General features: G+C 42.1%; 1 protein-coding gene across 1 annotated transcript in view; it reads right to left on the reverse strand.

Moving 5' to 3' along the window:
- The window catches only part of cntn5 (contactin 5), a 179,539-nt gene that overhangs the window by 90,071 nt on the left and 75,197 nt on the right, over nt 1-14,271 (reverse strand). The window contains exon 3 of the mRNA XM_083637132.1: nt 8,660-8,869. Coding sequence (XP_083493258.1) covers nt 8,660-8,869 — 210 coding nt within the window. The remainder of the gene's footprint in view (nt 1-8,659; nt 8,870-14,271) is intronic.

Consider the following 14,271-nt stretch of genomic DNA (forward strand, 5'->3'; position numbering starts at 1 on the left):
TTTGGGGGGGGGGGGGGGGGGATTCCTAGCCTTGAGAAATAACGTGATTTCTTAGGTTCAGAGGCATTCCCCTTTGATCATCCAATTACCTGGCTGGACATGTTCACATATGAACCCTGTAGCTTGCCGGGGTTTATATTTCACACCTTTGAACCCAGGGCCATCGAATGAAGGTATTTTCCGCTCCCAACACACCCACTCTTCGACCCACTGTTGTTTGCCCACAGGGCCAACTGATGAGTTGACAATGCTGTTAGCATGGCTCTTCATCACAGGGTCTTACACCTGCCTTCATTTGTCATGGACTATCCATGGACGATCAATAGAGCACCACAGAAATGAGTCTGGAAGTAGCGCTCGGGTTCGTCAGGGGAAAAGTGATTTGGGTTTTAGAATGGGGATTTCACTTAAATGCTTAAAATAAGGTCTGTGGTTAACAAAGGTTTATGGGAGCACAAATTTGGGTTCAGCAGGATAATCTTCACAAACATGAATAAGGTTTATGACTTTTGGAACATACTGTAAATGCAGTTATTTTAATGTGATTTTTAGAAAACGCTTCAAGACATAAAAGTGATTAACGTTCATGAAGATTATCCTGCTGAACCCAAATTTGGGCTCCCGTAAACCTTTGTTAACCACAGATCTTATTTGATGCATTTAAGTGAAATTCCTATTCTAAAACCCCTTAGACTTTCCCCCCGACGAACCAACATGGTGGCGATTTCTGGTTAAGCCTACAAAAAATACGTCATCCCTGTGGTACTCTCTTTGGGAGTTGAACAGATACATGGTTGCATGAGTGCACATTTCTGCAGTTTCGTGAGGGTTACTAACCACAGTGAGGTTACAGGCCTATTATTCTGGGTCACCAAGGCTAGCCTAGGTAAACCCAGCCCCCACGTGACCTGCTCTCTCAGTTCCCAGTCACTAAGCAGGGTGAGCCTGAGAGCAGGTCACTGGGGGCTGGGTTTACCCAGGCTACACCAAGGCCTGTTTCCTATGATTACCTGTTTCTACTTTTACTAGTGGACCCATGGGAAATAGACCCCCCTGGTCTGGAACACAGTGGTCTCCAAAGCCTCCGGGACACACTCAAATTAATCATAAATCACTGATGATATCACTTATGTATATAATTGGTGATGTCACCAGTGATGTCACTGGATCAATGATGTAATCAGTGAGTGATGTCATCAGTGATGATCTCACCAGATGATGCCATCACTCAATGATGATGTCATCAGTGAGTGATATCATCAGTGATGATCTCACCAGATGATGCCATCATTGCTCGAGTGACATCACTCATTAGGTAATTAGGGCAATCAGACAGACAGACACTTCACATTCCTACTATAGTATTTTCACATAGACATGTGCATTCAAAGAGTGGTAACCAGTGCTTACGAGTTGAGCCTCCATGTTGGAAGAGTGACAGCAATAGGAAATAATGGAGTTATTTTCCTCTCCTATCAAATCCCCCCGTTTGAATTTGAACACTACCACAGAAAATTGGCGACATCTTTGTTTTGTCAGGGAGGAAGAGTTGACAACAGTACAATCTTTCCTTTTCCTGTCACTCCTCCAACACGGCTTATCATTCTAAAAATGTTCTGTGACAGGCCTTCAGCAAACATCTAGAGGGAAGATTATATCGAATAAAACAAGCAGCCTACGTAAACATATTACCCACCAAAAAGTATCCAATTTGGGTCAGTGGCAATGTGAAATTGTGTGGAACAATTATTTAAGTGGTACTCTTTTCGGGGCATTACCCAGGGTATTAATCAGTTACAATACAGAAATCGATGCAATAAAACCATTTAAGTGAAAATTGCATTTTACACAAATGCAAAAATCTTCTCATCACTCATACAGTATAATTTCTGAACATTCTGCTATAAAGACTGCTAATTTCGACTTTCAGTGCTTTTAATTTAAGCCCTAAGGTAATGGATGATAGCAATATCTTGCCCTTCACATTTATTCAAATTGCACACATATCAATATTTGAATTATTTCTATGTTGCTTACATCAAAAGTTATCTTTTGAGTAACTATTCAACTTACTACATCCTATCGTATATACTAAATACAGTATGTCCCGAGATCTGTCATATTTATCCTTTATGGAGGACCACTGGACAAGGAAAGTGAGTAGTCTGATTAGGTAGAACTGTTTCCAAATGCACTGTAAGTTATAACGTGAAACATGTCAGTAGGTTAATTTAGCAGAGCAACTGCTGTAAAGCTTACCACAAATGCTAGTTTCTACTACAGCCAATGCAGGGTACAAATAGTATATGGGAACAGCCGAACAATGACAGTTAGCTAACCGGATAGCTTTTTAGTCATTGAAGATGGTAGAGTGACTTGTAACAGGGAGAATGTCACCTCTATTGGTCACACACCGCCCTCCAAAGGCCTCTCCTGGGACCAAGCAGTTTTGTGCGTGTGTCTCGGAGGTAAGATGCGCGCATGCATTGTACAGCGGAAGCATTGTGTTCATGAAAACAAGGAAGTAACTCGGTGGGGATTTGCTACGAAAATGACGTTTCACGTAATTATGGATTATTATTTCATCACGTGGTGAGTACACAATGTCACAACATGTAGGCTACATAGAGCTTTCCGGCGCTGTGTTTTGTTGACTTTGAACAGCGATAATGATACCGATACTATTGCACCCAGAGGGCGCAGTTTCTCCAATAGCAAAACTTGGCAAAGTTGCTGAATGGGGCTTTAAAGTTAGGATTGACATGTTTAAGTGAATTCCTTCAGCAGCCTAATAATGCTTACAAAATATGCAATTAGTGAGACTAGTGCAGTGTCTGTTTGCCCCGCTCCTTGGGTCCCCAGCAACAGGTCCCCTGATGAACAGTTCTCGAGCTATGTGAAGGACACACACACACACACAGACACACACACAGACACACACACACACACAGACACACACACACACACACACACACACACACACACACACACACACACACACACACACACACACACACACAAGCACTTACCCACTCTCTCACACACACACACACACACACACACACACACACACACACACACACACACACACACACACGCACACACACACACACACACACACACACACACACACACACACACACACTCACTCACTGACAGTGGCCGTTCAAAACGTGCCTGTTCTGAACGGGTCGATTGCTTGGCCCGCATATGGTTTAAATCCAGACAGAAACTTCACCAGTGAGACTAAACTGAGCTTGAACCGCAGTTTATGGCCTTCCAGTAGTAGTCGTAAAATGTATTTGTCACAGTACAAGTGAAAATACGTCTAGAGCAAAACCCATACTGTAGATGCCCAGCCAAAGACAACAAAACAACAAATACAGACACTACAGATACAAGACAAAGACACAAAAACAGACAAGAGCAGAAGAACACTGCACATAAATAAACAGTCAGATCCATATTTGCATACTAGTCCGTATTGCATATTACACAGTTCATTGCAGAGTTCCGTTGAAGCCAGATTTGCACACTTCAGTGCAAATGCTTCCACCCTCTCATCGTTGACTGAATAGTGGTGTTGTTGTGGGAGGGGGGGTGTATGCTGTGTGTTCAGCAGTGTGACACCACTTGGATAAAAGCTGATGGGGGAGGGGGGTGTTGCGTCTTGTCACGATACAACACATCAAGAGGCATACAAAATAAACAAAGACAGATGGACGCACGCTTCTCCATAATCTAGGCCCGACAAAACTCAGAACACTTTTAGCTTGTTGAAGCAACAGATACCCACCAATGATAGGGAGGGAAAAATCTGTAGTATGTTTGATTTTTAATTGTGAGAAAGCACTGCTGGTATATCGATACTCACTGTTGCAAATGAGTATTGTATCAGTTAAAAAAAAATATTGATACTTATCGATACTATCGATACCTGTTGCAAATGAGTATTGTAGCCATTTCAAATACTATCGATACTTTTGAACCTTCTGACATACTCTCCGTGTCCGTCCGCAAAGACGCTACAAATGTGCACGATTGTGCATGTGCTGGAAAACCAAAACGGACGCTGAATTTGAAGAGAAGAGTTTTAGATTGGATATACTCGACAGACGATGGAGTGAATGTCTGGCCAGCCCGTGTTAAAGGAGAATTTCGTTTTTTTTAACCTGCAGCCCTCTCCTCACATTAATTATGATCTGACGACTCACCCAGTGTTCTCCGCAGCGTTTTTGTCGTCCTAGGCGTTGTTTTGAGATCAATAGCGTCCAAGCCAGTCCTAGAATGTAGCTCCGTGGGGCCAAGTGGCAGCATGCTTTTCCTCCATTTAAACAGACAGTTTTATTCCCGTTTTCGACGCATATCGTCATTTCAATCATGAGAGACCAGAGGGTAAGGTTAATCAGCAAGCTTTATTAAAGTATGGCATGGCGATGAGATTCATGGCCTGAAGCGGTATGGCATTAATTCTGATGGCGTGGCAGCATGGCAACTGATTCTTTGGCGTAGTGACTCCGTGGCAAGATGCCTCTCTTCTTGAGGCGGGAGGGCATCTGCTCGGGCTAGAATAGAGAACCCCCCCCCCGTAGAAGATTCTTCAGGAGTCAATATATTGGTGGTGGACTGGGGAGGTGGGTGGGGTGAAACGCGGCTTCCAGAGAAGGAATTAGATCAGCTCAAGTGCAGCGGCTAGAGGTCAGGGAAAGAGGACGGTGGTGCGCCCAGCGTGGCTATAAATACTGCCGCGTCATAGCCTCGGCACTGACGACATTAACGCCGTCACCTAGGCAAGTGCGTCACGCGAATGTCACGCTGGGATTACTGCACTGACGACATTAACGCCGTCACCTAGGCAAGTGCGTCACGCGAACGTCATGCTGGGATTACTGCACTTGTCGTCACGCTAGGATTACATGTGGTGATGAGGTCGCTATGTCACTAGATTACGTGTGGCGTGAGGCAGCGTGTCTGGTCTTCATCTTGAAACTAGGTCGAGACCATCATAAACTGTTCCCTAAGGAATGATCAGACTGCATTTCTCCCCCGGGCTCTAGAAACAAAGAAAGGAAAATAACAACAAAAAGCACGTGCCGGTAGAGACAGGAAACCCTAAGTAAGTGGGCTTATTCTGGGTCTCTAAACAAAATAATCCTTACAAAGCATACAATATAAACAAAAACAAGTGAAAAGAATCAAGCAAACAATAAATAAGAAAAAGCAACAGTAAAAACAAGAAAATAACAAAGAAATGGGAAAACAAAAAGCAGCCAAAATGAGTAAGTAGACGGTTGGACAAGTAGTAGTAGTAGTAGTTAAAATGGCAGTGTGAGGTGTATGTGTGATGTGTGGGCTATGTGTGACTCATCAGGGAGATTTTGAGTTTGGGTTTGAAGATGTTAACAGATCATGCTTGTTTGGCAATATTGATGAGTCTTCCATAGTACAGCACCTCTAGCCTGGGTGAACCCAGCCTTCAACGTGACGTCACAGACTATGCCTGGCTGTAACCTACGTTTCTTCATGACTGATAGTACATGCAGGTCACGTGGAGGATGGGTTTACCCAGGCTACAGCACCTCTGTAGCGTATTGAAAATTGGTTATTTGTAGTAGGGGGGGGGGGGGGCTGAAGGTGATCTGTCTGTGTATAGTTCGATGTAATTTAATACAGTACATGTTCAGCAAAGTATGACTACACCTGGTCTAGTTTGTTTCTTGCTTAGAAGTGCTCAAATTTGTGGTTTTGTCTGACTCTCACTGCAGCTCCAAAGAATTAAGAGGTTCCGTGACTCCGTCTGCACAATCACTCACTAGTTTGGTGTCTCCCCAACAGTCCCTCTTGCATTGCTCTCTTGTTTCTTCTGAGTAAGTCACCCTTTGATGTAGTCTGCTGTTAACATGACCTTGTGCTCTTTGGGAGAATGTTGCAATATCTCTACGTACTTTCAGAGATCATTCACTTTTGAAGAATGGAAGCCCAGTGAAGGTTTGTGTTGTGCCCTTTGTGTTTTACATGTGACCACACAATCCATAAAAATGGTTGTTTTTCTTACAGTGTATCCATATCCATGCAGAAACATCACAGTGACCACACTTCAGCGTTGGCCGGTGTTACATTGCTCTGTGTCTGTGGCAACCTACAGTACAGTATTTCTCACAACTTAGGAATGATCTTATGACAAAGAAGGTGTCCTCAGGCTACAGTATGTGCAATCTCACCAACCTTTTGTCAGCAAATTAGCGCTCCACAGGGAAATAAAAAGCTTTTGAAATAATACATAAATCAGTAGAGGAAAATGAATCAACAATAAAGTTGCATGCTTGGCTGTGAATATACAGCAAGGCAATGTGGTGAGAATAAAGAATACATTTACCCCTTTAACAACTGCTGCTACAAATCTAAATGAAAGGAAGCCAGCCTCTACAATATTGCGTACAAATCAAGCGCACACAAGCTCCTTTGAAATCAGACAGTATTTAGTCGAGTTAAATTTGTTCAGCTCGAGACAGTGTTGTACTCGAGTCCGAGTCCTAGACCCATTTTCAGGACTCGTGACTCGACTTGGACTTGCAGCACTGTCTGCATGGCGGTGAGTATGACAGAATCTATGGGCGAACTTATCCTTAAAGGGGATGCAACATTCCAATGCCTAATCATTAGTGCACCACATTGAAAACAAAACCTTTCTCCTTTTGCTCACTTTCTCCTATGGATTCTACAACACCACCCAGCAGCATCCACATCATGCCCTGCTCTGGTCCAGGTGTGGAATAGAACATTACGAGCTGTCCACCATACTGTAGGATTCTGGTTATTATTTCAAAGCATTCAACAGTGGCTGAATAAAAGCAGCCATGCTCAAAGTTTTGGTGAGGATCTTTTTGCTTAAGGACATTGAGGAGTGGGAAGCCAACATCCTATGAATAACTCCTGACTCTGAGAGAACTGGGTGGAATGAGACAGAACAGCCCAACAGACAAATGGTCTGTGGTGAATTGGTGGACGAGTTCTGAATACAGAATGTTTGCAAATGTGTGGTTAAACAAAATACTTACATACTAGATAAGCAATAATGCAATATGTATCAATATTACAGTGTAACTAATAACTATGCAGTTTCTATTTATAAAAGCAGCAGTAGTAGTACTAGTAGTCAGTAGTAGTACTAGTAGTAGTAGTAGTAGTAGTCGTAGTAGTAGGTACTGTACTTTATGTCCCTGTGGGGAAAGTCATTTAGGAAAAAACCCACCAGGATAGAGTTATGGACAGGTCACATTTTGACACTCTAGAGCCCCTTTAATAAGTCAACTGCAAGCGTGACAACCATCTGTCTGTCTCACAAGCAAAGGAGCAACATCCCCTTTAAGCCTCCACAGGTGCCATACATTTTGACATCCACTTTATAACACTGCACATCAATCCAATGCAACAATACTGCTGTGATCACTGACAATCAATCCAGATGCATAACTCTCAGCTTGGTTATAGAGATGTACATGTAAGCAGTTTTATGGCTAGATATGCTGACAAGAAAGAAAGAAAGAAAGAAAGAAAGAGCTATGTGACTAAGTTCATTACTTCCAAGTTCCAACAGTGTATTTGCCAATTCAGCAAGTAGTTCAGATTTCCATTAATTAAGCATTCCAGACTCAATAAACATAAATTATGATTCATTATGTTTTTAAGCATCAATGTGTCATTATGTCCTCTAGAGTTATTCATACTGTAAGTCAAGACAGCAAGTGACCCATGTAGATTTATGACAGTGTGCTTCCCCGCTGTGTTTGCGGTATTAAATCTTCCCTTTTTGACAAAGATATCCATCATATGTGTAGTTTCTGTAGTGACAGGAGCAGAGAGAGAGAGCTGATATTGCCATGATCCCACTTCAATTTCAGAAAGGGCACGACCCTGGTCAGTCCAGACCATGCACAGTGATGATTGATAGGTGAGATTCATTTCCAGACCGGCAGGCAGGCAGGAAGCCTGGAGACCGAAGGCCAGTTCAGAGGCAGCCAACTCTTTCCCCCAAAGAGGACTTGGGACGCATTCACACCAACCATGTTTAGAGTGGTTTATTCAAACTGTTGAGGGTTTACTCATTTAGTTCAGTTAATTTGGACAGCTGAGATGTCGTTTGAACTTGTGGCACCAAATAACCGCAATAAGACCGGCTGATAAGGTGGGTCCCAGTCCACTTTCAAGTGAACTATGGTGCGGTTCATTACTGATAACTACACCAAACTACCACAAAACGCAAGGTTTTATGGGTATAAGAAAACAGATGTTGTTGACATTTGATATCCAGCAGTTATTAGCAATAAACTGCAAACCACAATCTGGAGTCTGGACTGAGGCTCATATTCAGCTATTTCCTTGTGTGTGTTTAACTGGTATGACCACTAGAGAATGTGAATTTTGGCAGTCCATTATGCTTAGCTAAGGTTACAGGGACTAAAATCTGTATGTGGGATAACAAGTTAACACACTCTGTTCAATAAACAAGTCACTTGTGAGTTCATGTGCTTGTACTGTAATTGGTCAGTGGGATTTTAAACAAACCAAATACAAAAAATGCAACAGAGTAAATGTATCCACTGTGGTTTTGACCAAACCAACAAAGTATGGGTGTGATCAGTCACAGCCTTATCCTCACCTTCACTCCTGTAATCCTCCTGAGATCCGAGGAGACTCAAGGCTGACAGGTGGTGACTGGAGAAAGCCGGCCACTCAGGACTCACCAGCCCCACACTGTGGTCTTGTCGAGGTCTGCTCCGTGAGCTGAGCGACGACGGAGAGCTCTCTGATTTCATTCGTAATACTGCTGCATATGATACAGGCCGTGCTGCAACAGCTTTGGCGAAGTCTGAAAAAGACAGAAACACACGGTGAGATACACCTTGAGCTGTCATGCTATTGCTCTTGAGAGAAAAAACTGTCTGACTGCTTGGTGGATAGTGATCAAGTGACTAGGGATGCACGATATGGATTTTTTCATGGCCAATACAATACGATAACCGATAATTTCACATTTTTGTATTTTACAAAGAAGTTCATAACCCGTAGTTTATGCACAGCTGAGGGTGAGAAAGGCTAAGATGTAGTGAGCAAAGATGGATGATGTAATATTCCATAGCTCTGACCTAACCAAATCTAACTGACATGACATCGCTACTGTTAACACAAAACAAAGAACACTTGTGACTCGTCAAAAGTATTTTTTTTTCTTTCTGGTAAAGTAGATAAAAAAAACTTCAATCATGAGAGACCAGTTGGTAAGATTTAACAAGCAGCTTTATTCAACAAATGGCATGGCAACTACTTTGGCGTATGACTCCATTGTAAGATGATGCTCCTCTTGTGGTGAGAGGGGGGCATCTGTTTAGGCTAGGATAGAGAATCCCCCCCGTGGGGAATTCTTCAGGAGTCAAGACTCGTTGGTGGTGGACTGGGGAGGTGGGTGGAGCGAAACGAGAGCTCAGTGGAGACGACCAGTCAAGATGCCAACTGCGGCTATGATCCAGCCAGAGAGGAAGGTGACATAAAACCGTCGCTATATATTCTAGGATGAACTGATGCCAAAACTGACGTCATACTTGACTGATGTCACAGGCTGATCAGATATGAGAATATGGAGGCCTTCATGGCTTGAAATTTGGTCTTGCAGACTACACTTCACAAACAAACTTTGGCTTTTATAGAGCATGTCAATGCGTTAAATAAAGTGCATCAGTCAATACAAGAATAAAGGCTTTTATAGAAGCAAAAGCGCGTTTAGTCTGCAGATAAAACACAATGAAAAAATGCATAATATTAGACTGGCCCCGATGGCATTTTATGCTTAAAGGTATCCAAAGGAGTTTTCCTTTTAAAACAACTTGTTTTGTATAGATATATCGATATATATCGCCTATATATATCCAATACTGATAATAGCCAATAAAGATACATTTCCCATTATCGGCTGATAATTTATCAGTCAGATATATATCGTGCCTCCCTAATGTGCATTTTTCTAGCATTCTAAAGTGTTTATATCTCTGTGGGAATTCAGAAAAGCTCCAGAGGTGTCCCAAGTATTTGTGAGTCAGCGCTCCTTCATTCAGCAGTAGCGGCCCGCTGCTAAAATATCTTTACCACCGCTCATGTGGGATTAGATTAAATGTTAATCGCATATTAACGTTGTTTCCAGCCACTTCTATGTGAGGCTGCACGCCGTCTGTGGTGGTGAAATTACATGCATCTATTATGAGGGTGGAAACCAAGGCCTTGAACACTGTGCTGTTTGATAAGGGGGGGGGGGGGACTCATTGTTTCCTGAGTGAAGGAGGATCAAACTACATTGACAGAAAGTCAGTATGTTTACTTCACCCGCAGAGAAACTGCTGAAGTTGAACAGAAAAGGACAGGTAAAGCTAGAGCTTGTGGCTAGTTTTGACAATAAACATTCATAAAACATATCCTCTCAGGTCTTGATTAGCATATCTGTGCTAAAGTTAGATTTGTCATCAGCTATGATGTATTGCAACCTGCAAATTAGGCTTTCAATATTTCTTTTTACCTGACCTTTATGCAAGGACAAATTCTTCTTTACAATATTATTATAATTTTTTAGTTAGGCTTGTGCTTCTGTCGTGACACCAGTTGTTTGCTTCTGTTTCAATCATGATAGACCAGTGGGTAAAATTTAACGAGTGAGCTTTATTCACAAATGGCATGGCAACTAATTCTATGGCATGGCAGCATGGCAACTGATTCTTTGGCGTAATGACTCCGTGGTAAGATGCCTCTCTTCTTGTGGTGAGAGAGGAGGACATCTGCTCAGACTAGGATAGAGAATCCCCCCCCCCCCCCCCCCCCCCCGTAGGGAATTCTTCAGGAGTCAAGACGTTGGTAGCGGACTGGGGAGGTGGGTGGGTCAAAACACAGCTTCAGAGGATGGGATACGATCAGCCCAGGTACAGCGACCATGAGGTGAAGCATCAGGGAAAGAGGATGATGACACGCTGACACTTGACTACATGCTACATGCTGAGCGCTACATGCTGAGCGCTGATGCCTATTGTGATATGAGGTAACGTGACTGGTTCTCATCTTGAAACTAGGTCGAGACCAACATTTTAACACCAGTTGTGTTGGATAGCTATACATGTGTGCTTAATTAAAAATAAAATAAAATAAAATAAAAAGTAAGTAAGTCATCAACTGTCAATTTATTTATTTAACTGCACGTTAAAGATATGTCTAAAAAAATGTCCGTTGCACAGATGTGTATACACAAGATACATTATGTATTATCTAAACACCTAGACATTTCCAAAAGGATATAAAATAAAATCATAATCATAAAATAGTTGGAGTCAAATACTAAACCTGCAAACCTCCGCCAAAGCCAATACTGTAGCTGTGATGTGCACATTTTGTTAGTCCAAAATGTAATGGGTTCTTTCTTGGCCTATGCTACACCCTTCCACCAGGTTTCATGAAAATCGGTCCATTAATTTTTCTGTAATCGTGCTAACAAACAGACGGTGGCGCAGTGGTAAGCGCTGTCGCCTCACAGCTAGAAGGTCCTGGGTTCGATTCCCACCTGGGACGCTGTGAGCGCTGAAGGAGTGCGTGCCCGTCCGCATGTCCTCGAGTGCCCACCGCCCAGGGTCGTCAAAAGGGCCTTTCTGTGTGGAGTTTGCATGTTCTCCCCATGCCCCCTGGGGGTTTCCTTCATATAGGAACCCCACACCAAAAACATGTAATATCCTGGTCGCTGAAGTGGTGCTCCTCTGGTCGTCAGGGGCGCCTGTTCGGAGGGAGGGGAACTCGTTGGAATAGCGCGATCCTCACACGTGCTATGGCCTACCGGTGAAGCTTCCCCTGTCAGGTGAAAAGAAGCGGCTGGCTACTGCCCATGTCTCGGAGGAAGCATGGAGCTAGTTTCGGCTCTCCCCAGATCGGCAGAGGGTGGAGCAGCAACCAGGATAAAATTAGCACTAATGGGGGATAAAAATGGGATAAAAAAATCGGGTGAAAAAAACAAAAACAAACAAACAGACAATTGCACCAAAAATAACCTCCTTGGCAGAGGTAACAATTTGCTACAAAATAGTGTTACAGATGCAAACATCCTGGTGGACAGAAACACAGAAAGAAATATACTGTAGATGGCTAGAGAAAGGAGATGTCACGATTCAAAAATATCGCTAAGTGAAATTTGTGAAAACATTTCCCATTCTCCTCTTTCAAGCTACCACAGGTTCACATCACTGTCATCAAAGTCCAAAATTGAGTAAAATGGTAACTGCAACAGAACAGGAGAGAAACAGCTTAATTTAAAGTGTAGAGTCCACAGAGGTTCATAATATCCTTTCTGAAACGTAAGCTACAATAGGTGCTGTCGCTCTGTTCTTCTAATACTTTACAGGAATGCAATCTCCTTGAAAAAGAATGTGTCAATGCCTTGTCTTTGATAAGAAATATACCAACAAAAGTTTTTTCACACATCATTATTAAAAGTGACAGCTGAAATACTTTTTTTCCCCAAAGAAGTCGTGACAAAACAATAGTAGTACTGGAGATACAGAAGCTGTACTGCAAACATTGTTCTTACAGAAAAATGTAAAAGACTAGAGGCTTGGAGCTCAACAAGAGCCTAATCAGAGTTCTGGAAAAGGGGCATGGGGTGTGTTTTGCACTACAGTACATGATAAAGTGCTATGAAAGAACTGAACAAAACTGGGAAATAATATGTGCCCTTGGGGACTTGTCAGCTGCAAAAAATACTGCTATCTGCAAATAGAGAGTGGGCAATTACTGTATTACACATTCTGGGGACAACTGGGATAGGGAACTCTATTTAAGAATGAAAGGTATTGTGAGTGAAAAGTGATAAGCAAAGCAATTAGTTATAGGTTGGTAATCAGTTAAGGCATTTATCTTGGCGAGAATCAGCTCAGTAGAGCTTTAATGGACATTCCCAGAGCTGATATGATTGGCTGAACAATGTCTAAAACCTTCCACTGCATCTGAAAATGTGTGGACAGCTTGAAAACAAAAAAAAACATTTAGGATAAATGTAATGTAGTAAGATATTAGGTAAGACAGTCTCTAAGGATGATACACATATTCCTTCTCTTATACAGCGTGGAGCAAACTTTCTGAGTTGACTTGTGTTTAATGTACATTTTAACATAACTATATTGGTCGTTGATATACGTTATACAAAGTGAACTTGTGAATTGAGGAAGGAATAAAAGTTGACTGCAACAGAAACTGGTACAGTAATTGGGGATATGGTGGATACATCTCCTGGCACTTCTCATTCAATTGCTTTCAGGTCTCCTATAAGATTGGAAAGGGAATTAATGACTCTTTTAAAGGCTTATGGTTTTGTCTGTGTAAAACAATCAAAGCATTTTATGCAAAACCTAAACCTACATGTAAATTTAAATCAAGAAGCCTAACAAACAAACAAACCTAACTTCTGTTATTTTTCTTTGTGTGGCCGACTTCTCAACTTTTCAAATGGCATTTCTTTCCAACTCTTATTATTTCATGATTTGATTTTGCACACGATTCTATCCTCTTATTTTTCATGCGTTATAAATAGGCTATTGGACTATTCAATCAGTTGCCATTTGATACCTGTGCTAATACCTACTAGCATCTAAGCAATTTGCAGTCCTCTTCTGTCAAGCGCAAGTTCGAATAAGGGCTTGTTTTCTTTCAGGAAAGTAATGTTGCTTTCGTTCAGACTGAGGCTAAATCCTGACAAATACAGCAGAAAGACTCTTTTGTCTGTTTGACTGGTGAAGCCGACAGGCGCTTGCTCTTGTCAGCTGGCACCTTCATCTGATAAAAGCAATGACCCTTGCAGATCCCACTGATGCCTATCTCCTTTGGAGGGTGCAGAATCGGAAACACTCATTGTTGTTGAAAGGCCTGCGTCCTGGTGCATTTCATGGAGCTGGAGAGCAATGCCATGAGTGATCATTTCAGGTCTCAACATCACCTTCATGACAACATCACCAAAAGAGACAATGGCCATTTTATACTTGGGACAAAAAACAAGGAGCAAAATGCTCCTATCACTGGGTCCCTGTTGTCTTCTTTTCAATATGGACTCATTTTAACTTCATACTTCTTTAGAGGTATATACAGTATTATGTGTAAATGTCCTTCTGGATTATCTTTGGGCAGATACTTTTCAGTAGAGTTCAAATAAATTCAACAGCATCAAATTGTCATGAAGGTTTAATAATATGACCAACTGAG

Source organism: Poromitra crassiceps (genome assembly GCF_964638095.1).
Source record: "Poromitra crassiceps genome assembly, chromosome: 5".
Lineage (NCBI taxonomy): Eukaryota > Metazoa > Chordata > Actinopteri > Beryciformes > Melamphaidae > Poromitra > Poromitra crassiceps.